This window comes from Channa argus, chromosome 21 (genome assembly GCF_033026475.1).
Source record: "Channa argus isolate prfri chromosome 21, Channa argus male v1.0, whole genome shotgun sequence".
Taxonomy (NCBI): Eukaryota; Metazoa; Chordata; class Actinopteri; order Anabantiformes; family Channidae; genus Channa; species Channa argus.
The window spans coordinates 10,144,429-10,171,903 of record NC_090217.1 but is presented as its reverse complement, the minus strand read 5'-3'; the positions used below and the strand labels follow the sequence as shown (position 1 = coordinate 10,171,903).

Sequence of the window (27,475 nt, the reverse complement as noted above, 5' to 3'; positions counted from 1 at the left end):
AAGACCAAGTAAGGAATAACATTACATCCAGATTAGATTAGAATAACAATCTTTATTGTTATTTTTCTTTACATTTTACTTTTTTGGCATTTGACTAATGCAGCTACATTCAGCTTCAGAAACCGTTCACATATCCAAATGTTCAGCCTTTTAAAGACATGTATGTCCGTGTTTGGCTAACTTCTATCATTTTTATAATAGTTATCTTTTCAACAATTCTTAGAAAAATCGTTTCAAAATTTAAGCATTAGCAGTGCATTTACTTTTGGAAATGCTTTTTTCTAGTTTCATATCCTTTTATCACTAATTGCCATCGTAGAACTCATGTTTTTCACTTGTGTTGCATTTTAAAAAAGGACCACACCACCGCCAAACCAACACCCAATTACCTCCCATCTGTTTCTCTGTCACCTCCACAGAGGATTTTAATGATGTCCTGTTACTGAAGTCAGTCACCAGCGCCACCTCCATCATCAAACAACATACAGTCCACTCAGCTGTTTCCAGATGTGTCACCAACCTCATATATAATGAGCAATTATCGCTAACTCAGCAAATGGAGACCCTTCAACATCTATCCCCAGCTCCACCTGGAATTCATCAGGATGTGATGACACAGCTAAATGTAACAACAATTCAGACTGAGTCACAGACCACATTAACAGCTCAGCTGAAAACACACCTGGACCTGGATAAGTTAATTAGTTCAATTTTCAATTCAACTTTATTTATATAACGCCAATTCACAAAAAAGTCATCTCAAGGCATTTTACATAATAAAGTCCAGACTATACAAGTATGTAGAGGCAACCCAACAAATCCCCCTTAAGCAAGCCTTAGGCAACAGTGGAGAGGAAAAACTCAATTCCCTTTAATGGAAGAAATCTCCTGCAGAACTAGGCTCAGGGCGGCCGGCCATCTGTCTAGACGGGTTGGGGTGAGTGGAAAGTGGAGAGAGAAAAGAAAAGAGCAACAAAAAGCAACAACAAACTTCAGGCGGGTTGGTAGGATCAGTAGCTGCACACTGGAAACACACAGCTCCAAGGCCGGGGACACCTGCAGAAAGGGACAGAGAAGGACAAGGACAACTACGGGAGAAAACACACATTGTTAATGTCATACAGTGGTGACAATTGTGGGGTGAGAGGAGAGGAGAGAGGGTCAAGAGGAGGAAAGGAGCTAATGCATTGGGGGGGTGGGTCCCCCAGCAGTCTGAGCCTATGGCAGCATAACTATAACTAACTATAAGCTTTATTAAAGAGGAAGGTTTTAAGCCTAGACTTAGAAGTAGAGATGTCTGCTTCCCGAATCTGCTCCCATTCTACTTTTTAGATATTCTGGGAACCACAAGTAGGCCTGCATTCTGAGATCGAAGGGGTCTACTGGGATGATGTGGAACTATGAGGTCTCTTAGTTATGATGGAGCTTGACCGTTTAGAGCTTTATACGTAAGGAGGGTTTTCAATTCTATTCTATATTTAATGGGAAGCCAATGGAGAAAAGCTAGTGAAGGTGAAATATGATCTCTCTTGCTGCGTAGTTCCTTTCAGAACTCTTACTGCAGCATATTGGATTGATTGTAGGCTTTTCAGGGAGTTACTGTGGATTCCCAAAAGTAAGGAATTACAGTAGTGTAACCTAGAACTAACAAATGCATGGACCAGTTTTTCAGCTTCACTTTGAGACAGGATGCTCCTATTTTTAGAAAAGTTCTGTAGGTGGAAAAAGGCTGTTTTTGAGATTCGTTTTAAATTAAAAGTTAAAGTAAAGATATCTACTCCCTATTGTATTGAAACTTGGTGAAGCCAATGATAAAAGAATCATTTCTTTACATTATTTTCTTTTAACATTATTATAGTCTGGAGTCTCAGCATCGTTATTTTCCATATCTTTGCTTGTTTTTGGTGCCTATTTTTTACAGCCAAGCCTTGAATACGATATTAGTTTTATCTGTTCAATAAAAAATAAATTACTATTAATTGCAGATGTACTTCAATATCCCCATCATCACCCCCACCACCTCAAATGAGCATTCCCTCATTTAAAGACCCTCAAATGCCAAAAATGCAACAAACATTTTAACTTTAAGAATCCTAACTAGACTTTTATTAGTTACACCAATTTTGAATTACTCAGTTTCAATTCCAACATTAAAGGGCACTAGCGCTCGTGAACCAACTGCTCCCCCTCCTGCTCAGGAGCCACACACTACACCCAGAAGTTAACATGTAGGGTCTAGCCTTCATTATGTGGCCATTCACTGAGAGGATCATGATGATAATTATCAGCCTTATTCTTCACCACAATTTCATTGTAGATTCAAGTGAAAGCACTTTTTACAACCCAGACTAAATAATAATTATATAGACGGCTTTGTTGGTTATTGATGACCTGACTCCTGATAAAAGTAGCAGGATGAATTCTGAAATGTACAGGGTTATACGTTGTGCTCAGAGTCAGCCAAACGCTGCAAAAGTGAGAGGGCATCACTTCATACTGCATGATGATAACCCAAAACATTCAGCCAGCGCTACATATAGAGCTTCCTCTGAAGATGGACCTTTTTAAAGAGAAGTATCTTTTCAAAGAGAGACAGATGTGGACAACCTTTACTGGTCCAACCTGAACTGGCCCCACCTCAACTAACACTGTGGGTTAACCTGTCACACAAAGACTGGGAGCAAGAGTTCCAGAAATAAATGGTGAAAGTTTTCATTATTCAAAAGTTGTCACTGATTTTTAGATTTTGATTAATCTTGGTGTGTATATCTGTAAACAGAGCAGCAACAATTTAATTTACTACACAGGTTTTTACTGTCAGGTATTTGTTTAGTATTATATGGATAAATCATTGTAAAATGAATAATTCATCACTTCCACACTGTTTGTGCAGAAGCCGACAGCAATGTTTTCTACTGACATCATTTATTGTGTTACACAATATGTGAACAGCATTATCTACAAAATTATGAGTTAAAAAAAAAAAACATTTATAAATTTCTCATTAGGGTAAAGTTCACTGTAAATTGTATTTTGATGAGGAATCCAAAGTCTGAAAAACACTGATCCATAATCACCATGGAGACATCATCTAGAGGCTTTGCCATTTTCATGAACATCCATCCTGAGAACAAGAGAAATGATTACATTACACAGATATGAGTAAAACCTGCTACATACTGTCTACATGGACAGTGTTAATCCTAACAGTGTTACACCCATAAAGAGGCTGGACATTTACATGTTACACACCCATTTTCTTCTTTCAGGTGCTGGTACAACTCAAACTTGTTATTGACAGAGCTCGCTCTTCCAACAAACTCTTGGTGCTTCCTGGAGTTGGCTGTAGTGATGCGATTGGTCCACATGGTGAGGAGTGAGACGGGACCTGCAGAGACCGGGACACAAGGAACGCAGATAAAAACACACACAAAAGAGACGCCTCACTGATGTCATCAGCTGATGCTATAGTTAATTGGGAAGAAAAAAAAAGCTAAGTGGCTTTGTTAAAAGACGCCTTCTTGATTTTGTACTTGTTTCTTTTGGTTCTAGTTTGGGTAGTACATGTACCTAAATGCCATTAAACTCACCTTTGACTTCACTATATTAAAATCTCTCTACTTCTAGCTGGAAAATGCCTCCATACGACATCACTTGGAGGAACCTTCAGTTCAGATGATGCTCTTACTAAGGATGTTGTAATTATGGTAAACCTGCTTTTTTCAGAGCTCCTCCAGATGACATCATCTGAACTCCTAATGACCAAAAAAATAAAATAAAAATCCTCCAGGTGATGTCATCTGGAGGCATTTTTCAGCTAAAAGTAGTGAGAGATTATAATATAGTGAAGTCAAACGTGAGTTTATCAACTAGAAGCAGAGAAATTGTTTATTTTAGGTAAGTCAGGGGGAAATTTAAAAGCATTAAGATACTTCACACCCTAGACTAAAGCCATAGAAAGCAAGTAGAAAATTGGACAAGTCTGTAATTACTCCAATGACACAGTATTATTTCAGATCAGTTTTAATAATTTTAACCATATAAGATTTCAGCTAAGTTTGTGAAAGCCTGACTTCGCTTAGTACCATTTACCAAGAGACGATTGTTCTACCCTACAAGATCCTCCGGGGATGATTATTATTCTTATTAAGTAAGAATATTATTATTAATATTATTATGGTTATTATTATTATTATTATTATTATTATTATTAAGTATGGGGAGGTTTGGTACCTTTTGCTCTCTCTGGGGGATGAACCTCCTCTGTGGATAGACGAGGCTTCTTATTGAGCGGCTCTGGAGAGTCGGGGGAATCCTTTATCACCTCTGACTCGTGATCTTCTTTATCCAGTAAACCTTTAAGCCTTTAAATTCAAATTTGAAATGACCTGGATCAAGTACCCAGAAAGAACATATTTGTGGCCTCAAACTATAATTAATTCACTATTGCCATCCAAGCAATACTCACCTCTCTGAGTCCTGCCAGCTTTTGTCATCTGTGTCCTTGCTACCATTTTTCTCTGTCCTGTCTTCCTTATCCTCCCTCTTCCTCCCTCTCTTCTTCCTCTCTTCCTCCTCTGGAGGTTTGCTGCGACAGGCGATAATGCAGTCCAGAACTCGCTGGTGTCTGTCGGTGGCTCCGGCATGAGTTTTTACTAATGTTTCCAGCTCATTCCACATGATACGATACTGTTCATCCCTGAAAAGAAAAGAAAAGAAAAGAAAAAAAAAACAAAAAAACAAAAAACAGTGCAGAAATAGTAGTGAGGGTAATATTGATGTTCACAACACAGGTTGGAAGATAAAGAAGAGAAAGAAATACCTCTTTGGGCCTTTGCCTCTGGATCCCACAGTGGAGATAGGAAGAGGGTCATTCTTCCTCTCCATGTCCACAAGGTTGTACACTGTCTTCTGGCAGGTCAACACATCCTCCTCAGTTAGAGTCTCCTTTACTATCAGGTTAGCTAGAGGAACCACCTAGTTGAGGAAAAACATGACCACAAAAAAGCCTAAAAATTAAGGTGAAGGACGGTGATGTGGACTAACATAGAAAACATTCTTAGATGTGTTCAGATGTTATAGTCAGTTAACAACGAACTGAATGTTTTGGATGTGAAAACATCTTTTAAAAGGACAGAAATCTTGGACAGCTGTAAATGTGAATGAAGTTATGTGAATGTTGCTCACTGCCTGCATGTTGAAAATGGTGGTCTGGGAGATGATCATGGGCCAATATCGAGTGTGTCGTTCCAGCTGAGCTTTGGCCCTATCAACCGGTAGCTTCTCGGAGGAATCATGGGAGGATTCTGAAACTGGAGTCAGGCGGTTCTCCCTCATGAATTCACCGAAATCCTAAGGAAACACAAAAATACCCATCACTGTCACAAGCAATATGACAAATTTTCCAACATAGTTTATATGAGCTAAACTTACTGTGATGCGGTAGTCTGTCACTCGGCCTCCGCAGCCCTCGCTTATAGAGGGTGGGTCTTCAAGAGTGGAGCGATTGCTGTTGAGCACATGCAGAAAGATCTCACCACCATGGCTGCTGAGCATGTGGCTGATGACCTTTGACCCAGACTTCCTTGGTTGCTCCAGCAGCACCGATCGACCTGTGAAACGTCATATAAACATACGAACAATCAAGACATTTAGGATGAATAAATATCAGATTTTAAAAAAGTGTTTATCAGTGTTATTATGAATTAAAGTGCAGCTCACCATTAAGGAGAAAGTTTGTCAAACATGACGATGGACGACTGTTAACATCTGTGGGGGAGATGCGATAAGCTCCTGTACAGTAATGCAGCTCTGAGATTTAAAAAAGAAAAACATTTTAACCAAACCACACATATTTTACAAAAAGAGTCACTTGATAAACTTTGACATAAATAATAAATAGGAAGTTAAGCTGACCATTCCCACCTATGCTGTTGGTTCGTGGTGTGCACCATTTCAGTGTTACTGTCTCTTTGAGTCCATTTTCTCGAGTGCTGGTGCCTGCCATATGCAAGTCCCCTGCACAACACAAAGACAACATCTGAAATGTTAATTAAAGTAAATTGATAAATTATGTTGAGAACTATTTTTACTCCACTAATTTGCCTCAAATCCACTTTATTTGTGCAGTTCTGTCTGATCAGTAAATTTCATAATGGCCCTCTAAAATTTTGATTTATTTTTTTCATCTTTTAACTTTTGTACTTACCACTTTTAAAGAACTCCAGGTGAGCATCTCTGTGGTGCAGCAGTTCAACATCATAATTGGCTGATGTGTTGGCGTGTTGCTCTTCCTGCCCATCCACAGATACAATAACAAATACAAGTCAGGATAAATGTGTAAACTCACGTATTAACACACGTATTAACACTGCTGATTTCATGTCCCAACGAGTAAATAATAATAAACAAAGTCAAAATAAAATCACTTGATCACTCAAGTATGCTTCCTTTTATTCACATCAAAGACTGTTTAATGTAAATGTACATTAATTCACACTGTAACATAGTACAGGTTTTACTCAGCTTAGACTTAAAAACCTGGCAAAGACCGATCTGAAAACCAACTTTTCCATCACAAGCTTTTAGCTAAGGGTGGAATTAAGATAAAACACTTAAAGGATGGTCAGGTTTAAAAACTAGTTATTGAGACAGCACAATGGACCACACCAAGTAACTAAAGGGGAAGTGAGTGGGAACTGATGGGTAAAACACCCAGGGAAAGTCTGGATTTAAACTTTTAAGGTGAAAACAACTGACAGACATTGACAGTATTTAATAACTCAGAAGAGGCAACGCTGGTAACAAATGTTTGGACATAAAACTGATTGATGCTTTACTCATAAATGGCTGTTTTCCCAGACCAAGTTAAATTCTTATAAAATAAAAGGGAGTTAATATTCATTTAACATGTCCAGCAAATCCCAAACTATGCCTTACAAGATTGTCCACATGAGACAAGAGTTGCCTGTCCTTCACTGGAATCTCACCAGTAAATCTGCACACCGTCACACTAAAATGATTTCATGACACTTTAAATCTGTTTGCAGCAATGGAGCTCAAAATATATACACAGCATACTACATGGTGTGAACTCTGCCCCTTCCTCACTTGCATGTGTGTGTGATCAGAGTACTAACCTGTTCGCAAACATTTAATGTGGGCTAGCAAAACAGAAAATACAGCATGAAACCAGCAGCAGGTTCACAGTCATATCAACATGCAGATGAGAAAACCAAAAATATGAAACTGTAAAGTTTTACGTAGTCTTTATAGGTGAGGAAGGGCTCACACAAAGATTTGGCAAGCACAAAGAAAAACATGAGCATAATAAAACAAAGCAATCAATCAAGTAAAAGGGGGACGTGGTGCACTGCATTCAGAATATGACTGCATGTTTATAGAATAAGTTATAAAGGAAAAACACTGTCAAACATTGATGTGAGTTATGTGAGTTTAAATGTGATGAGGCATGTGCAAGGCCACACTACAGAGCTGTGAGGACCTTACCTTCATGGGAATGTTTGTTATGGTGGTGGAGGCCAAGTCAAAATGCTGCTGGACTAGAATGTTGAGTTTAGTGGCCAGGTGCCTCCCAGCACGAACACTGTGAACCTCACTCGTGAGCAGTGCAGAAATCTGACACAGCAAGAGAGGAACACAGTGAGAAATAACAGCTGCGACACTGTGATTGTTTTGGTAAATCCCACAGCATGTTATATGTTAGAATGGTGTCTTTTAGAGGACTGAGTCCCAAGACTCAGCACTCACCTCTTTCTTTGGCCGGTCAGACACCAGTGTGTCCTCACCCTGTGGGTGGATGTGAATTAAAACCAGGTCACACTGCTGTATGGCCATCAGTCTGAAACACACAACAGTGAGTTAGAAAGCAAATTGAGTCATTTATTACTGTCACAAGTGCCCAGATTTGCTGTGCAACACTGTAGTGTACGCCATGTCATATATGTGATTTATGTGTTCCATTAGAAGAGAAGCATCAAAACAATGTTTCCGCCTGCTGAATCCTATTTCAAGCACACTACAGTCAACATCAGTGAGATCATCTTCTACGGACCTGTCTGAGCCTGCTGCCAGCTTGTTCTGTTCCAAAATGGTTTCCTGGATGCAGTCTTCCAACATGCGCACATGAGTGTCACTATGATCAAATACAAAATGGTCACTGCATTAGATTGGTCTTCAGTGATATAAACTTTATCTAAAACACCTATCAGACAGAGCGTGAACGGAATATGAATAAAAACTACTGTTTTTCTCCCAGTATGATAAGGACAGTTTATACCTTTTAGCATTGGTTAGGCAGATAATTCGCCCTCTATTTGCGACTCTCTCAGCTGTGTCCATCAGTGTGGTGCGCCTCTCATGCTGCAACTCTGTGATCTTGCATAACGACTCAACCGCAGCAACCAATCCGTGCAAGATGCTGCAACACTCTGGGTCCTCGCGTGGGTTAGGGGGGCCAACAGCTGCCAGAGCTGACATGAGCTGCAGGAGAGAAGGGGAGAAACTGCATGAACAAAATGCAAGTCTTACTCTGATCAGCGCCTCTGCAAAAGGTCACTGCTGGGGTTTACAAATTTTGCACTTCTAAAATTAATTATGCTTGCAAATAGAGTTACATTACAGTAAGTACCTCGTGAGTGCTCTGCTCCTCCTGCCTCCAGCTATTCAGTATGTGGAACTCTGAATCACTCACAATATAATTTACCTGTATATAACAAAGTGAAAGAAAATGCTGATGAAATTGATGTCACTGATTCAGTATAACAGTTGTTCAACTAGTGATGGGGAAGATGTCTTGAGCTAAAACATTTCACTTTTAAAATAAAAAAAAGAAACTAACCACTTTGTCTTTTGGATAAATATCGTACAGAATCCGGCAGTATTCCATAGAGCACTCCACAGCACAGGTCCACAGGGACTTGGACACAGGGGCCAAAGGAATTACCCCTTGAGCGCGACTTTTTGTCAGCACATCACATTCTACCTGCTGACGGCTTGACTCAGCCATATAGGGACAGTGGTCCACAACAAACACTGTCTTGTGAGATACTGAGAACATCTTCATTTTGCAGAGCTGAAGTACTAACTGAGCTGTAAGAAAAAATACACCATCATACACAAATTAATATTTGGCAAATACTAACTGTAACAAATATTTTTTTCAAATACGTTTAACATCTAACTACTTCTTCCAGTACTGATCATAAAGTGGTTTCTGGTGGTGCATTAGTTAGTCAACACAGATATAAAAAAAACTGCCATTGTCAACCTTTCAAAAAATTCACTGTTGATTAGTGGACGTTAACTTACCTGGAAAAAATCTTGTCAATTGAAAGCTTCGCTGCCAGGAAATGATCTGAACTGGCTAAAAGCTGTAACTTAGCAATCTCTTTGATTCAAGTGTTGTCAGTTTAATCGGTTTTCTGGCGACCAAAAGATGAACCTGGTGGGTGTCGGGACATGTTAATAACCAATGACCCCACTCATTAGCAAGCTAACAGCTCACTGTTTGCTAAAATAGCATGTCGTTTAACCGCGTTAGCTAGCTAACACTATGCAGAGTCATCTGTTCGGTTATTAACAACAACAGTAATGTTTACCCATTGTGCTATTTGTGTAACACTGGGATAAAACGTTTCTCTTTTACCCGCTTTCCACTAATCTTTACCTAGTTAACTATTTTACACACTTAGAATGGCTAGCACAAACAATACACTTAATAGCCGCTACAAGCTAACAGGTTTGTTATTGGCGGAAATGCCCCCAATAGTATTCCGTCCCCGTTTTCTTTCCCCTACTTGCTGGGCCACGTTTTTGTACAGTTCCTAGCACTTAGCCTGTACGTTATCCTGTCATTCGACCAACTATTGCGGTAAAGTCAGATTCCTAGTACTTATCATTTATCATGCCTCTGGGTCAAGGCGGCCATGTGTGCGTGGTCAACCCGAATAACACGTTTTAGGTTGCGCTATTCATCTGAAGAGTACAGCAATTGTAATCAAGCGGCTCTTCGAAGTGACAGCTGAGGCACTTATCAGTATCAGACAGGTGTTAAAACAAATAATACTTGGATATACTTTGACTCTGATTACTTTCGATTGTTTCCTGTGAAAATCGACCCAATGAGTGCATATTGTTACAGGCACTTAAAGCCTTCCGTAAAATCAAAGTCAAAGGAAAAGAAGAGTTGTGATGCCCATAACAGCACATTTGTCATTTTTCAGTCAGTTACGTCGCCCCGTAATTGATTAAAGCAGGTTCATCCCGGCAACTTTTTAATCAAGTAATTAACAATTTCCATTTTTGTTCATAATTCCTTTCAGACACATCTTTCCCACGTTGTGATGTGACATTAAGAAAATTCAATCTATATATAGACATTTCTAAAATAAGTACTTTAGATAAGCCACTTGCACAAACAACAAATGAACAGATCGCATTTGGTTCAGGAAAAACATTATTCCCCCAAGGCTGAAGAGTAAATATATTATATTTCAATCACTTTTACAATTTAAAACCTTCTTCGCCGTTTGGACAAAAAGTAAGTAAGCATTGATGTGGAGCCCACAACTCCAAAACTGCGCAGTATAATGACTTTATTTTAGGCCATTCGAGCAAGTATATGAGGAAGTAGCCTACTAGTTAAAAAAAAAACAAAAAAAAAACAGCAGACATATTCCCACGGATGCCACTTGCAACATCCACAACAAACTTACAAAGATTTTAAAATGATCGTAATAGGATCTGGCATTCTGGCGGACCCTCCTCGTCCTCCGCCTCCGACCCCACCCGTGTGATTTCCATTATCACAAGTCACAGCTTGAACAGAACTTGAAGATGCGGGGTCCATGTTGAGAAACAAAGCAACAATGTGCGAAGAAAAGTGCAGTTCTGTGACGCCACTTTAACACAAGCTCCACTGCTGGATATATATTTTTGATTTAATTTTATGCGTTTTGTTATGTAAGTGAAAGCTTCGACCAGAAAAAATGAGCGAAAACGACGTGCTGGAGATGGAGTCCCTCTCGGACACAGAGGGGGTGGACCGAGATGTGTCAGTGGGCATGGTAGACGAAGAAATCGGTGAGAGAAATGTAGTTAATTTAGAGACTTGTTGAGTAAGTGTCCGATCATGGCCCCGGTCTGGATATGATCCCAACTTTCCCTGGTCATGTGCCACTTTAGCTAGACCATGAGATCTGTGGTAAAAGTACCAACAGGACCAGCCTGCAGTTGGTCCGTGGGACGGACAGTGAAGCTGTAACTAGTAAAGTTTTTTAAACATTATTCCGCAGTTTTAGAAACTTCTCATCAGGGTAGCCTTATTAAAATCAGGCTCAACTTCATCAGCTACAATGAAAAGGGAAAATACCTAAATGTTGAATCATCAGTTGTTTCTTTCTTCATTGAAGTGAAGACCTAAATGCAGATTTTATTTGTAAGACAATAACTTGCTATGACAGAAGTTATTTAGTGTTGTCATGTATGTGCTAAAGGGTGGATAAAATATAGTAATAAATAAATAAGATCACCTTTCCCCCGCAGTAAATCTCTAAAATCAGAGTTTATGCGATAGCTAACTGATGTGACTTTTGTGCCTTTGACGTGCTTGACTTGCTGGCATTAGTCTCAAGAGTACAGATGACAATAGACAGTGTTGGAAACCTGCAGGTTCAGCTGTCAGCCAGTCAGTCACACTGTTTTCTAATTTATGGGACATAATTATTGATCCATAAGCTCCTGTAACATCTGTCTTATCCACAGTGAGATGCTGTCTGGTCAGGTGTTGCCTGAGTGAATCATCACTAACAATCAGTAACACTTGTAAAGCCCAGATCAAGTAGAAATGTAAAGTGCTTTTTATTCTGCTTCACGGAGTGTATTCGGTTTGATTGGGCCTATTATGAACTATTATTTATCAGACATAAACTCACAATTAACAGTCACTGGTTTGGATATTTTCAGACGTTGTTTCTTGTGAGTAGCATGCACAATACCACATGGTGTTGATGCAGGAAGTCATGTTTGACAACCATCCTGCTCTGCAGCTGGTGCAGCAACCCTGATGCCTATCTTCAGCCAGATCTGAAAGGTTGCTGTAGGTCAGTGGATACTAGGGAAATAGCAAATGTTCATATATGTAGCATATATTCACCTACATTATACCTAACCCCCAGCTCCTACCAAAATCATAGCCTTTCTTGTGGAATGAGATTTCTTGTGGTGAGTAGAACTAACTCAGAAGGACTAATTAGTTATTTTTTGAAATGAGAGCCCGGAAGTAAAACAAATGTGCTTTATAATATTTCATGCTTCTGCAATGAAAAGAATCCCTTTTGCAACAATTGTGACTGTTTTGCATGTGTGCGTGTGTTGTGTTTTGTGAGAGAGGATGTAGCTATTGCAGAAAGGAAGCGGGTGGTTTTGGTATGTTGGCATCAATTCACCACGCCTTTTAAGAGAATCACACTTAAATGACTCACTGTAGGTTGCCGAGGTGTCGTAATCATATTTCTCTTGGATTTAATGAGTCAAACACTGTTGTGGGGTTTACGCTCTTAGACTCAGAGCCTCGAAAAAAAAGAGAACGTCTCAGTAACTGGTGCACGTTTTATTTATTTAAAGTGGTGACAGTACAAACAGCTGTGTACAAGAGACAATAACAAACAACTTGAACACATACACAGACAGCAAAGGATTAAACACCAACGAGTGGTTAGCGCTGCCGCCTCACAGCATGAAGGTTAATTCATTGTGGTCGTTAACTCTAAAATTGCCCATAAGTGTGAATGTGAGTGGAATGCTTGTCTGTCTGTGTATGTCTCTCTGTGTTGGCTCTGCGATAGACTGGCGATCTGTCCAGGGTGTACCCCGCCTGTCACCCTACGATAGCTGGGATAGGCTCCAACCCCCCGCAAGTCAAATCAGAGTATCGGTTACAGATACTGGATGTTTAAACACCAAACTATCACATATACTCTATGCACCCAATTTGCAGTATTAGATCCTTACTGTCTGTGATTATAGTGTCAGCATACAAAGGTAGATAAACAAATAACCAGCTGCCAAAACAGTCCTTTGTCTGTAGATTTGTATGTAGACTTTGCAGTTTTCAGAGGGAGAACCCTTTTGCTCATTTGGTCAGCCGTGATTCCACAGTTACTGTAACTGTGGACAGTGTTTTGAAAACAACATCTGTCTCTGGTTAGTTTTGTCATAGTGTTCCACTTAATATGGAAATATTGAAAGACTTTCCATGTTTGTGTCATCTGTTGTTTAAAAAAACAAAAAAAGGAAGGATGGCTTTTTATCAGTAAGGATATAACAGAGTAAGTCATAGTTACTCATTTTCACTTTATTTCCGAGTTTTTTGATGAAGGGGGGAAAAGTGCAGACCAGTGCAGGGTGTAGACCATCCTGAGTAGAAAGCCATCTGTTTCTTTTCTTTTTTCCAGCATGTAATACAACATGGTGGCCAGCGGGCAGTTTAATAATATTAAAGCAGCAACAGCAGCTTGCAGCTACAGGGTCACTAGTTTAGTCCTTCAGTTCTGCAAATGAGTTACAGTGTGTTCTCATCCAGTGCCATGTGAGGTAGAACAGGTCCTGGCCTTTTTTAAAGTGACACACAGCTCGAGAGGGAATGGTGCTGTTATGTTCACCTTCTTCGTTTGCTCATTTTATTAATTATTTATAAATGTTACATATCTATAGTGCTGAGATGGGGGCCTGGTGGCTCAGTGGTAGAGCATAGGTTTCGATACAGAAGGCAGCAGTTTCAAATCCAAACCCACCAAGGATGACCCCCGCGCATAAAAATGGGAGGGTTGCAGCAGGAAGGGCATCCAGCATAAAAACTCATTCCAAATGAACATGCTTATCAAAGTTCAGCTGTGGTGCTCCTGAAGGGACAAGCCGAAAGCAGTTGATCTTTGACACACCTATAGTGCTGATGCTGATGGGAAAATTCTTTTTATTCTCAGTACTGTATTATTAGTCAGTTTTAGAAAAGAGTGTGAATATGAAAATAAAAATAACAGCGTGTTGACAGGCTAACATGCTTTTTTTAGTTGGTGTAATATTTACCTCATACACTGTGTTTTATGCACATATCAGGGTGTTTTAATTATGTTAACAGTGTTGTTTAGCATGATAGCAAGTTAGCAATGAAAACAAAGGTGATGCTGACGAGAACATAATTTTGCAGATATTTGTTCATAGACAAATATGCTCACAAAACAAAGTGTTTGATGAATTGAAACTTCCTGGTGAAGATAGTCATGATTCAAATCAAAATATTGATGTCAGTTGTTAAACATGACTGTTCCCCTGCACCCTTCCCCAGATCCAGGAGGTCTGCAGACAATTCCTTTGACTTCATGGCTTGGTCTGTGTGCTGACATGCACTGTTAACTGTGGGACCTCATATCGACAGTTACATGTTTTTCCAAATCATGTCCAAGCAATTAACTTTCCCACAGGAGTTGCAGAAACATCTCAAGAATGATCAGAGAAAACAGGATGCACCAGACCTCAATTTTGAGTGTCATGGCAAAGGCCATGAATACTTATGTACATGTAATTTTTGTGTTTTGATTTTTAATAATGTTGCACCGATTTTAACCAAACTTCTTTCCCAGTGTCATTATGGGGTATTGTTTGTAGAATTTTGAGGAAAATAATGGATTCAATCCATTTTAGAATAAGGCTGTAACAAGACAAAATGTGGAAAAAGTTAAGCACTGTGAATACTTTGTTGTACTTTCTGATACTTGCTGTAGGCTGGTAATGATATGTCTGTGATAACCACTTAAATAGTATAAGACAGTCAGTGTATTTGTTATGTTTTCTTAATCTCTATTTACAGTTGCATAAAGAGATGAAAAAACGCAGCCAGTAAAATTTTTATAATCGCCCATTCAGTTTGGAATACCTGCACAGAAGCTGATAACGATATAGCTGTGATAACCAATAATAGAAGGCATTCAGTTTATTGGTCATGTTTAAAATAATCCCCATTTAGATTTAGGATTACTAGTTTTTTTTTATGTCCATAATGTGATTTTTGTGTCTCCTCTGTTTTTTTACAGTTTACCCTGAGGAGTTTTTACCGACATATCATACAATTGCACAAGGAGCAAAATTAGCCAAAACACTGCAGGTGAGTCAAGCCAGCGTCATCTGGAAAACTGAAAGTGAAAGTGTGTGCAATAAGTTTTGGCTCATCATATAGACATTACACACATACTACACTTTTTAGTCCCTATCTACATATACAGTGAATACAAGCTGTGCATAAATGTGTAAAAAGTACAAGCAGCGTCTGTGGATTGCCTGTTGATTTTGCTTATTTTCCTTTGCATTTCTATTTTTGAAAGGGTTGGTACATGGTATGACAAGGCTTAAGGTCTTTCATAGTTAATCAGATTGTACAGTAGTATAGTTAAGGAGAATAAAGATAAACATAAAATAAGAGTATCACAGAAATGAAAACAGAAAACAAGGTGTTCAATCAAAATTGATATAGTTCCCAAAAAAGTCACTCACGTTACTTTTCAGTTTGCTTATCACAGACCTATAGGATGCGTTGTCTATGATTGTACCTGCCCATTCTTTAAAGCCTGTAGCCTTAATAGCTATTCTCCAGTGTATTATTCTATAAGCTGTTATAATACACAATAACAGAATAAGTACTTTTTTGTACACAAAAAGCAGCATTTACAGAAATTATTGCTCCAAACCAGCGACTGTGGAGTTTCATGACTTTGATCCTGCAGGGCCTCATCATAAACATTCCCTTATACAGTGTAGGGATGTTCCTCTTTCTTTCCTAAAATGATTCTGGAGTACATTTACATGTAAATGATATTTGCCCCCTCCCCATGTTGAGCTTTGCCACCTCAGTTTCATAGAAAGTGACTCATCAGGTTTTTTATGACATCCTGTAAAACTGAGAGCCTGTGTGTAATTTCAGTTAAATCCACTATGTGATTTGTTTCTTTCCACCATAATTTTTAATTTAAACTATAAAAAAGGCAACATATGGAGGGCTTTACTATCTCTCCAACAAATGTATGCTGGACAAGACTTATATTCTAGTCTCGTTTTTTTAGCAACTAATATAATTTGCTAAGTTAAGCAAACTCTTCAAATTCATTCATTCAAGTCATCATTCAAAAGACTTTAAGTCAGAACAACTCCTGTTGATACTCTACGTTCTGACCAGGAAAGTTTGAATTTTAGGTAAATCAGCTTGACAATATAACACTTACAGTGTGCTTACAAGAGCTTTATTGATATGCTGGGGCAATGTTGAGCGTGTGTGTGTGTGAGAGAGAGAGAGAGAGAGAGGGGGGGGGGGGGGGGGGGGGGGGGGGGTGTCACAATGTTTGTTGACTCTTGCATATCACAGGTTAAATAGGCTGTTCAGAGTCAGTATTTAGGAGCATCCCTGCACAGACTTACAAAACTCTGACGTGTCTCAGTTCATTTCAGGATGTATAGCAATATGGAAGAAGAGGTGTATGAGTTCCATGCTGTGGATTTACCTAGCACGCATTATTTTTGTCCTCAGGCAGAGTTTAACAACAAACCAGACTCCTTGTTTTTTAATGACGGTGTGAGGCGGATCGACTTCATCCTGGTCTATGAGGATGAGGACAAAAAGGAGTTTGATAAGAAAAATACACCTCAGAGACACAAGGTAGGTCTCTCTTTTTTTGTGTTTCGAGCTGGTCGGTACAGGGCTTAACATGCTTAACTGTTCCAAACAGTGACATAAATGGAGTAATCTATGGGGAGAGAGAGAAGGGTGGTGCTCCACAGCTCATCTTGAAACGGGATGTTCAGAGTAAATGATCAAACCCAACAATTTTTAGTGTGGGACACTGAAACAACAATAAAAAACAATCTGAGCATAATGACAATCAAACAGGAAATCGCTTGATGCTCAAGATTTTGTAGCAAAAAATTTTTGTTATTAAATATTTATCTTTACTCGTCATTTAAGTTTTAAACTTCCGTTTAAAGTCATGTCCACTCAGTAAAGTTACAATGAAGTTGACAAGAATTGTGTGTGAAACACTTTTTAAACAAGATATTCATTGTGCTGATGATATGCATTCCGTGTTTTGTATTGACTGTTCTTATTTGTAAAGGGAGTTCTTATTTGCGCCAGCACGTCAGGATGGATCTGTGATGTTTAGTTAATTACTCATGACAGTGGTTTTAAGCACAGCATACAAAAACTGAAGTATTTCTTCAACTTCTGATTATGGACTTAATTGAACAGCTGCTGCACACACATTTTTTACAGTGCCCTCTTTATATTGTTAGTACACACACAGACTTTAATCAGGATCTGTTTATTACAGCTGCAGACCAGGGGAAGATGCAGAAATTAGTAACATTACACTTTAACCTACACCATCAAAACTTTGCTAAGAAAAGTTCAATCAGATCGGCCTAGAAATATGTCTCCTATTGTAAGTTAGAACTCTATTATTTTGCAATAGAAATCTGGAACATTTTATAAGACAGCACAGGACATTTTTGGTACTAATGCTATTACTCACATTAATACCATAAATATTTACCATGCCACCTTCTATAAATACACATGTAATGTAAATTCTCCGAATCAGTGCATTAGTGTAAGAACACAAACAAAGGACAATGAGACACGAACTGACATATACAGGTGTGTTTGTTGCTACCTGTACCTTTCACAACAGGTCTACACAGGGATGTGTACTGTAGATCCACAGAGACCTGCAGTGTTGTGTCTGTAACCCCTTAAGTGGTTTTGAAATGACTGTATCCTATAAAGTTTGAAAGCTAAAAGTTTGAGAATTTTACAAATAGCAAAGTTTGATCTTGCACAAGTAAAACCACATATGTAGAAGCCCATCAAGCAGTTTTAGCCTGTTTATTGTAAAAGGTAGTCTGGTAGAGCCATTAATAATCAGAGCTTATGAGCCCATTTATCACAGATTATTTAAAAATGAAGCAATTTAATGTGCATAATCATCTCAAATTAAACTAAACCCAGTGAGGTATGAGGAGTGCAGCACTTTCTAGCTGCCACTCCCTTTTTGTAAAAACCAATGTGATGTCAAACAGACCTACCTGCTCTGACTGCTGGAGGGTGTGGTTTAGTTTAGATCGTGTTAGCTGAGTTATTGGTCTAGATGCTGATAATATCTAAATTCTGTTATGTAAATGCTGGTTTCTGAAACCAGGGTAGGAGATTAGGGGAAACACTATTTTCTAGAAAACTGCTTTCTTTCTATTGTATACATGAAACTAGGTTACTAATCAGCTTTCTCCAAATACACATATGCATAACAAAAGGCTGTAGACAGATCAGTAAAAGGTGGAATGAGGGAGAGATGCCACCCTGATTTTAAGTCTGTACAAAGTCTGACTGAAAGTTTAACTTACACAAAGGTCATTGTAGATGTCTAAATAAGTCACTTTTCAACTTAGATTTTTTTTATTAGCTATGTGGGCCTTTTCCCTCTGATTTCCTCTGTCCCCCTGTACTTTCACTCTGCTGCAGCATGAACACAGCAAAGAATACAAATAATAAAAATAGAACTAAGAAAGTCAGGAAGCAGCATTTCTGTCACTATAGGGTTAAAACATAAAAAAAACGAGTTCCTTTGCATGGTAATGATCAGAACTGTTTAAAAACTGTTGGAACCAGAATTATATTATTTTATAGAAATATTATTTTCTGTAATAATTTCATTCATTGTAGCTGAGCATTGTGGTGAGCTACTTTTTTTTTTTTTATTCAAATCCAGTGCTCTGTATTGTTTTTTGTTGGTCTTTGGTGAAGCTGGGTAGTGGCTCCACGAGTGTATCCGACCAGAACGTGCTCAGACTTGTTGACTGTTTTTATTCTCAGGGATTTTATATTGTAGTTAATGGCATCGATACTTAAGCAATTTTGAAATATGAAATTTAAAGCTAATAATGAAATGTGCTATGGTTAAGCTGAAAATGTTCAAATTAGTTAAAAAAAAACTCACTGTATTTACTCTGCAGACCTGGAACCTACAGTGATGCAGGATGCTTTAGTGCGTTTGGTGTAGAAACTGAATTTGCCACAAACGAGACGAGATAATTGATCACAGAAACTTTGTCTGGGCCCTTCCCTTTAGAAACGACGACAGTTCTTTGAGGCCAGCCTGATGAATATGGGGCTGGAGCTGGAGGGCACAAAATCTGTAAGTCAGTTAAGCTTTGCAAAGTGATCTTTCTCTTCCTTTTTCTCAAAGTTCCACTAACCTCTAAACATTTGTGTTCTGCAGGTACTCGATGACAAACTGATGTTTGTGAAAGTCCACATGCCGTGGGACGTGCTGTGCACATACGCCGAGGTCTTGCACATAAAGCTCCCCATCCAGGCCAACGATTTGTCCTCGCGTCCCTCCCCGTGGCGCTTTCTGTCCTGCATCACCAAGCACTTCTACCCCAACGAGGACCTAATTGGCAAGGAGGCCGAGTTCTTCACTGCCCCCTTTGAGAAAGATCGTCTAGAGTACTTCTACATGAAAGACAAGGATCTCTTCTTCACTCCAGCCATGAGAAGCAGAATGGCAAGTTTTGAAATGTTGGTCTGTTCGCAAGTTCTTTTTCTGATTTTATTGTTGGGAATGTAAGTAGTCTAAAGTTGTTTGTTTGAACAGTCTCTACAGGTGCTAAAGTGGAGCCTATTAAAGTTAATGAAACTAAGTTGTCTATGCTGGGTCTGCATACTGATTGATAGCATGACGTATATGAAGAGATTATTAGCATAAAGATAATCAGACCATAGTTATGGAATGTTCTTTACCTTCTCGCAGGCATTTTACATCCTGAGTCGTGCCCCCTATGAGATACGAGGAAATGCAAAGAAGTTTGGTATCACCAAACTTCTGGACAGCGGAGTGTACAAAGCTGCGTATCCCCTCCATGACGTGAGTAGTACTGTTTTCTGCCCTTTGTGTAGATGTAAACTGAAAATACACAGTAACGTGGTCCTCTGCCCTGGCTTTTTCAGTGCAGGTTCAATGTGAGGTCTAGAGAGGAGGGCTGCCCCAACGAGAGATATCTACTCTATCAAGAATGGGCTAGTCCTAAAAGTTTCTACAAGATGCAACCACTTGACCTCATAAGGTGAACGCAAGCTCTTATTTTCTCATCACAATGTTAACTTAAGTAGTATAATTACTCTTTCTGGACTGTGTCTCACTTCAGCTCAAACCTCAAAGTGTTTAGTCCTGTGTGGTGTCAATAAAATGATGACTGTTGTATTTGTGTGCATCGCTAATAGGAGACCAGTGAACAGTGGAGCCAAAGTTGTAATGATTAAAAAAACGAAACTTCTATTTCACAGGAAGTATTATGGGGAGAAGATCGGCATATACTTCGCCTGGTTGGGTTTCTACACATATATGCTTGCTTTGGCTGCTGTTGTGGGGCTGTGTTGCTTCATCTATGGATATAAGACTCAAGAAACCAGCACTTGGAGGTATGTAGTACATTTTCTAACCATTTTAAGTCAGTCAGAAAACAGTCGTTTGAAAAATAATGTGAACTTACGGTCCACCTGCTACTTTTCTACTAGCACTTTTAATCACATCTCACAGTCTTCATCAGAGGATGGAGATTGTTCCATTGTTACTGAGTCTGCTTATTTGTCACCATGTGACCTGGGTATGAATATCGCATTACTGAAGGTGAGCTGTGAGGTGTCTCTATGACAACATGACAACACCTGATTAAGACCTAAAAAAAAGTGGTTAAAAACTACAGACAAAGATAATACGAGGTTATTTTGCTATAAAAATCAACGTACATAATTCAACATCTTCCATTATTTTGTAGTCTTGTTCAATACAAGTATATTTAAGTCTTTTCTACACATTTGTTTCTTTACAAACTTTCATTTTATCAACTTTACTGTGTTTTGTAGCAAAGAGGTGTGCGATCCTCAGATTGGAGGACAAATAGTGATGTGTCCACAGTGTGACAAGTTCTGCTCATACTGGAGGTTAAACAACACTTGTGAAGCTTCAAAAGTGAGTGTATTTTTCTTTCAAGATAATATGAATTTGAAGAATAGGTTTATAAAACGCACTGATGTCACTTTAAAAGAAGCCATTGATTGTATTGTAGCTATTAAAGCTATTATTATTATGTCAAAATTGAAGATTTTCTTCTTTAAAACACAGTATGGTATGAATATCTGCAATATCTGTACTATAGAAAAATAAAGCTCGATTAAGATTAAAGCATTCAAACTCTTTGAAAACTTTTTAAATTGGCAGTTCCACAGTTCATGTCACATGTTACTTCACCAGTAGTTGATACGGTTACAGAATTAACATATTTAAATGTGTTGCTGCTTTTATTCTCCTCTGGCACGACAACAAGCAGGTTTTAAGATGATTTGCATGTGAGGCAGATGGAGCAATGTCAGCTGTGACATCCTTATTTCTTTTTTCTCCTTTTTTAGAAACTGTGCATATTTGATAACTTTGGAACACTGGTCTTTGCAGTTTTCATGTCAATCTGGGGTAAGTTACAGTATGTAAGTTTAAAAAACATATAATATTTTCTAAACATTGCCACAAAGCATATACAGACATGCAAATGTCACCCAAGCTTGCAACTGATTATGTGAAATATTTATTTTGTCCTCATTTGTAGCAGTATTAAAACATAAAAACATAATTTTATGTGTTTATGGAGGAAGATGGAGACGATGCTGTGAATATAGTTTCCTTATTTCTCATTGTTGCTCTGCTTGTTTTATCCTGCTACTGCTCATGTTCTGGCTGTAGTGACTTTATTCCTGGAATTTTGGAAGCGTTACCAGGCGCAACTGGAGTACGAGTGGGACACTGTGGAGTTTCTGGAGCAGGAAGAGCCATCTCGCCCAGAGTATGAGGCCAAGTGTATCTATGAAAGGAAAAACCCTGTCACTGGGGTAAATCTCACACACGATTTGCATCTAATAACGGCCAAATCATTGTTTTGTGACCTATACCAGTAAAGAAAAGTATATAGAAAACAGAGAGTGTACAGTCTCTGGACCAAATGTATCCACAAAATGAGTTTTAAATACATGGAGTGTTGTTGCTAAATTTATGTGTATTTCTTTGTGTTTGTTGGTGATATAGGTGAAAGAAAAAATCCCCTATACAAAATGTGGACGATGTGTTCGGGTGTCAATAGGAATTGGGACAGTCCTATTCTGGGTAATGTAAACAAATGCAACAATTTTCCATGAAGCCTCTGTGAATACATATAGAATTATAGATAGCTTAACAATTTCTTTGAATGAAAAGGTTATTTTAGGCCAGTCCAACTATTCAGACATTACTTATTTATGATTGTAGAGGCTTCATACAAAGTAAATTGCTTGCTAGGACATAAAAATTACTCCATTCCGTTTGTTAATTACTTACTGGAATTAAGTAAAAAATTACTAAAGCAATAAACAGAATATTATCCATATACAATGTCCATTAATTTGTATCATTTGACTTTGTCCTATAGATCCTTTTGATCGTGGCGTCCATTGTGGGTGTCATGGTCTACCGCCTGGCTGTCTTCTTTGCCTTCTCAACGAGCCTCAGGACCCAGGACCTGAAGCAGTTGGAACCAATAAAGGAGTATGTGACACCTCAGATGGCCACTTCAGTGACAGCCTCCCTCATCAACTTTGTTGTTATTATGATTCTCAATATGCTTTATGAGCGAGTTGCCATCTGGATCACTGACTTTGGTGAGGTTCAGTTTCACCTCTATACTTTCTTCACTTGAATGTGATTCAGACTCAAACCCTGTCTTATCTGACCCACAATAACAGAGCTGCCACGGACAAAGACTGACTATGAGAACAGCTTGACCCTGAAGATGTTCCTCTTTCAGTTTGTCAATTATTATTCCTCCTGTTTCTACATCGCCTTCGCAAAAGGGAAGTCGGTCGGCTATCCTGGAAACCCTGTTTATCTCGGACATTACCGGAACGAGGAGGTATACTATTTGTCCAATTAGCTGTTACAGGTCTAACTTGTTCGCTTGTTGTCCTTGAGTGTTAATCTGTTTCTTGTGTGTGCAGTGTGATCCTGGTGGCTGTCTGTTTGAGTTGACAACTCAGCTGTCTATCATCATGGGTGGAAAAGCCATCTGGAACAACATTCAAGAGGTTTTGCTACCGTAAGAATCTGAGACTGAGTTACATAAACATAATGACAAATGATAGTTGCAAAATGTCTTTGTAACAGTAAACTTACATCATCCACATCCCTCAGTCACCTCAGTCTGATCTTCCACAGGTGGGTGAAGAATTTGATTTTACGACACTGTGCCCGTGGGGACGCACAAAACACGATTCCGCGCTGGGAACAGGACTACCGGCTTCAGCCCTTTTCGAGCCTGGGACTGTTCTATGAATATCTAGAGATGGGTAAGAAGAAAAAAATCTCCTTCAGTAGATTCATCTGCCACAACTAGGGTTGCACAAGCTGTTGTGATGTGAATATAAGGCAGGTGTTTTCTATGTGGGAGCTTACATACTGTACCACCAAATAACAAAAGAGCTTGCATCACAGAAACTAATAATTACAGCAGTGGTTTACACCAAAATAACTGGGCAAAGTATCATTAGAAGTCTGGGTAGTGTTGAAACAATTGACTTAGTATTATATTTAACTTTTAAAGTACTACTTAACAATAACGTCAAGGGAATAGATGGTGGTTTCAGAGGGGTAGCCAGTTAGTTCCTTTTTTTTTGTTACACACACATAAAACTCCACTTTACTTTATACATTTCTGCTTGTTAATGCAATTAAAAAATGAGATGTAATGTGAAGTGGTGCAGTTTGTGCTGTGGGTGCTGGAGTCATTTGATTTTCCATAACTAAATTGTGAGACAGTTATAGTAAGAGAGTGATGATGACTGATTTACACAATCAAATATTTGCTTTCATTCTTAAACAACATGAAGACCATGAATTGTGCACACATATGTAAATAAAATAAGGTTTGAAATTATTGTCACTAAAACTTGATTAGACAGTGCTACAGCACAGCTGCAATGCGATTTAGTTACGTAGTTCGAAACTAAGCACATATGAGGCGGTTTACACACAATAAGTAATTGTTGAGAATGAATCCTGGAAAGTCTTTGTTATGCTTGTAATCTTGTCTCTTGCAGTAATCCAGTTTGGCTTTGTGACATTGTTTGTGGCCTCCTTTCCTCTGGCCCCGGTCCTGGCTCTGGTCAACAATTTATTTGAGATCCGTGTCGATGCTTGGAAAATTCTCACTCAGTTTCGCCGCATCGTGCCTGAAAAGGCCCAGGATATAGGGGCCTGGCAGCCAATCCTTCAAGGCATCACCATTGTGGCTGTAGCAACAAATGTAAGCTACTGTTTGAACTGAGTTGGGAGTTATTGCAGTCTAACACAACTGCCGTTTTTGTATTTCTGTAAAACATTTTTTGAAACATGCTTGTGCTGTTTGTCAGTATGATGATGCTTAATGAAACAATCAACTACAGCCTCAAAACTGGCATATACGAAGAAAGATGTTATTAGGATTTATATCAGGACTTCAGAGTGTACATTTGCGAGTATCTAGTCCTGTAATCTCATATTATTGCCTATATTTATTATTTACAAGTATGCACAGTATGCACATAGCTCATGGCAGTTCCCTGACATGAGCTATGTGTTAGACATTTCAAACAAAATAACATTTTCTGCTTTCACTTCATTTACGTGTTGTTGTCCTGGTGCTTCAACAGGCCATGATCATCGCCTTTACCTCAGACATGATTCCACGGTTGGTCTACTACTGGTCTTTCTCTGTGTCCCCATATGGAGGTTACGCTAATAACACCATGCAGGGCTACATCAACAGCTCGTTGTCTGTATTCGACACCAGGGATTTTACAAACGACAGCAAGCCAATTGATTCTTACAACATCACCACCTGCAGGTACAAAGTCTGTCTCATCCCTGTGTGATATTTTCAGTTTGCCCTTTGTTGTGAATAAATGGTGTTTGAGTTTTCATGTTAATTAAAGTAATACTATTGAAAACTTTATTTTCCAGGTATCGAGATTTTCGGTATCCCCCAGGACACCCCAGGCAATATGAGCACAACGTCTACTACTGGCACGTGATTGCTGCAAAAATGGCTTTTATAATTGTTTTAGAGGTGGGTATTTAAAAGAATTAAATGTTCCTGACATTTTATTTTAATTTAGTTTTTAAACTACTTCTGTATATTTTTCTCTTTGCAGCACATTGTTTATCTTACCAAGTTCATCTTGTCATACATGATCCCCGACGTCCCGTATGCTGTCAAAGAGCAGATTAAACGAGAGAAATACTTGACCCAGGTTATCCTCCATGAGACCAACCTGAAGCTGGTGACCAAACATTTGAAGCTTCGAGATGACGAGGACGACCCTGCTGTGCCCCCAGAAGAGAATGGGTCAATAGAGGATCTGGATAATAATTTCTGACATGAACCCCCAGCATGTTTAAATATTGACCAACACCTTGTGACCTAAGGTGTGAACATTTGTTATGGAACATGTGTGGCAACAAGTAAAAAAGAAGGTGTCTGCATGTCTTAATGAGGCTGTAAGACAAAGAAAGAAGAAACCACTGATGTCTGCCCTTCATCCCCTGTCATGGCCTTCACGCTCTGAACTCTTTGGCTTAGGCCAGTGACAGCTGATGGCTCCAGTGCAGAAACTAAAGGAGAGACAAACAACTGAAACAGCCGTCTTTTGCACTACCTTGTTGATACATTGTCACTAAGTGTCCGTGTTTTGAGGTGAGAGTTGGCTTTAAAACAAAATCCAATCAGAACTAAATCCTTATCTGTATTTCTGTGATAGTTTAAGGCAACAATATTTACAATAACATAAAATATATCTCATTTAGATTTAGGCTGCATACCTACATATTGACATTCAGAGAAATTAATCCTTCGGCATTTAAGTTAAAATTTAAACTAAAGTTTTTTATGGATGTTAGAGCAACTGGTAGCAGAAATGTAAAATCAGTTTCTTGGTGCTAAATAACACAAATTTGTCAGATTATGCATGTAAAACCACGAAAACATCTCAACTCAGTGCTCATTTTTAAAAATTCACAAATTTTAAAATCAGTCCTAAAACGCAAAGAAAACCAGTGAAGTGCAGCAGCTGTCGGTGTAGCCTGGTTGTCTTCATTTCATTTGAACAGGACATAATAAATATCTCATTGCAGGTAGCAAGCTTAGGACATACACTTGTGTGTCCTCCACATAGCTGACAAATCAGTATTATGTCGGCCCATGATTTGCTCCAGATGATAAATATACTAAATAACAGAGAGCTCTTATGGACCTTGTTCAAATTTATTTGTCAACAACAATTGATCGTTTTCAGCCTATAGCAGTATCAGCTGATGTGTGCCTGGTTGTAGAACCACATTTTGGGGCTCCACTGCTGGATGGTTGCTTTAGTCAAGCCCTGTTATCAGTATTTGTATATACAAAAGATGTCAAAATTTTCAAGTGAAGTGTTTTTTACACCTCCATCTCTGTTACAAGTACTAATGCCACAATATTACACATGCACTTAGAAAAGATACTAATTAATGTTTAACTACATTGGTTGATAAAATGTACCTCAGATCTCACTTGTATAAGCTTCAGAAACCTCTTTATTCCTTAGTAGAAAGTTCACTTGTCTGACAAATGCCATAGATGCAAAACACAGGAAACACAAGGTTTGTTTAATCATCACAGTTCAGTTTAGATATAAAATGAATTATTCACCACTGTGTGAAGTGATTTAGTTAATGATGTGAGTGTATTTTTTATGCCTTTTCTCACTGAGTTGCCTTGTTTTGTCCCATGACATGACCACTGCACTGCACATTTTGAATGCATAATATTCTTTGTGGTTTATGTAGAAATGTTCTCCTCTCCTGCATTGTTTCTTATATGACCAATACCTCTGCCTCGCCTTGTGATTTAAAGGATGGTACTTTAACCATGTGTATATAAGCAGTATGATATACCAGCAACATACTATGCATATCTTGTTTTTTGTTATACAGTGCCATTAAATAGTTTGTGTAAAAAAACAAACCTTCCACAAGTGTTTCATTGACCTTAGATGTAGTAAATGTTGCATTCAGTCTTTAATCACAATGAACTGTCAATGCCTTGACCTCTACCGCACAAGATACCACTGCAGATCCACAAAGTTTGAGCTATTGCTCAGTTTGTTTGTTCGTTTGTTTACCAAAATCTATCTTTACCAGTGTTTTTTAGTTTCTGCTGTGCTAAAACAAAATCCCCTATTGCTTTATTACTGAAGCATTAAAAATGCAGGATGCGCAGCGATGGAAAAAGAAATAAACATAGTGCTCTTCGTGTTTTTCTTACA

General features: G+C 38.7%; 2 protein-coding genes across 5 annotated transcripts; one reads left to right on the top strand and one right to left on the bottom strand.

The window, feature by feature from the left end:
- Positions 1 to 833: 833 nt before the first annotated feature.
- Positions 834 to 10,469, bottom strand: ints13 (integrator complex subunit 13). 4 transcript variants are annotated; one of them, XM_067491233.1, is made up of 18 exons: positions 9,331 to 10,469; positions 8,861 to 9,111; positions 8,651 to 8,725; positions 8,300 to 8,502; positions 8,075 to 8,155; positions 7,771 to 7,861; positions 7,510 to 7,638; positions 7,140 to 7,163; positions 6,209 to 6,293; positions 5,917 to 6,018; positions 5,722 to 5,811; positions 5,434 to 5,612; positions 5,188 to 5,352; positions 4,823 to 4,977; positions 4,469 to 4,699; positions 4,234 to 4,364; positions 3,253 to 3,388; positions 834 to 3,124 (listed from the first exon to the last, which is right to left on the bottom strand). In XM_067491233.1, exons 2-18 carry the CDS (start codon positions 9,083 to 9,085, stop codon positions 3,088 to 3,090), a joined length of 2,139 nt encoding a protein of 712 aa, XP_067347334.1. In that variant the 5' UTR covers positions 9,086 to 9,111; positions 9,331 to 10,469; the 3' UTR covers positions 834 to 3,087. The 4 variants fall into 4 exon arrangements, with proteins under 4 accessions (XP_067347334.1, XP_067347335.1, XP_067347336.1 ...); XM_067491234.1 differs by having other exon boundaries at positions 5,926 to 6,018; positions 9,331 to 10,211; XM_067491235.1 differs by lacking the exon at positions 7,140 to 7,163 and having other exon boundaries at positions 9,331 to 10,209.
- Positions 10,470 to 10,691: 222 nt separating this feature from the next.
- Positions 10,692 to 27,174, top strand: ano6 (anoctamin 6). Its single transcript, XM_067491229.1, has 20 exons — positions 10,692 to 11,103; positions 15,111 to 15,181; positions 16,595 to 16,723; positions 19,188 to 19,253; positions 19,338 to 19,625; positions 19,872 to 19,985; positions 20,069 to 20,184; positions 20,405 to 20,539; positions 20,984 to 21,089; positions 21,527 to 21,587; positions 21,855 to 22,000; positions 22,194 to 22,271; positions 22,573 to 22,801; positions 22,886 to 23,052; positions 23,138 to 23,235; positions 23,355 to 23,485; positions 24,236 to 24,441; positions 24,827 to 25,020; positions 25,137 to 25,242; positions 25,328 to 27,174. Exons 1-20 carry the CDS (start codon positions 11,010 to 11,012, stop codon positions 25,550 to 25,552), a joined length of 2,760 nt encoding a protein of 919 aa, XP_067347330.1. The 5' UTR covers positions 10,692 to 11,009; the 3' UTR covers positions 25,553 to 27,174.
- The last annotated feature ends 301 nt before the right edge of the window (positions 27,175 to 27,475 follow it).

Bases quoted from the DNA above. Each gene is read 5' to 3' on its own strand.
- ano6 (XM_067491229.1), top strand. From the start codon at position 11,010: ATGAGCGAAAACGACGTGCTGGAGATGGAGTCCCTCTCGGACACAGAG. The intron at 25,021-25,136 runs GTACAAAGTCTG...TTTATTTTCCAG, and splicing joins TACAACATCACCACCTGCAG to GTATCGAGATTTTCGGTATC. The intron at 25,243-25,327 runs GTGGGTATTTAA...TTCTCTTTGCAG, and splicing joins CTTTTATAATTGTTTTAGAG to CACATTGTTTATCTTACCAA.
- ints13 (XM_067491233.1), bottom strand. From the start codon at position 9,085: ATGAAGATGTTCTCAGTATCTCACAAGACAGTGTTTGTTGTGGACCAC. The intron at 8,503-8,650 runs GTACTTACTGTA...TCTCTCCTGCAG, and splicing joins AGGAGCAGAGCACTCACGAG to CTCATGTCAGCTCTGGCAGC. The intron at 4,978-5,187 runs GTGAGCAACATT...TTCCTCAACTAG, and splicing joins CCATTTTCAACATGCAGGCA to GTGGTTCCTCTAGCTAACCT.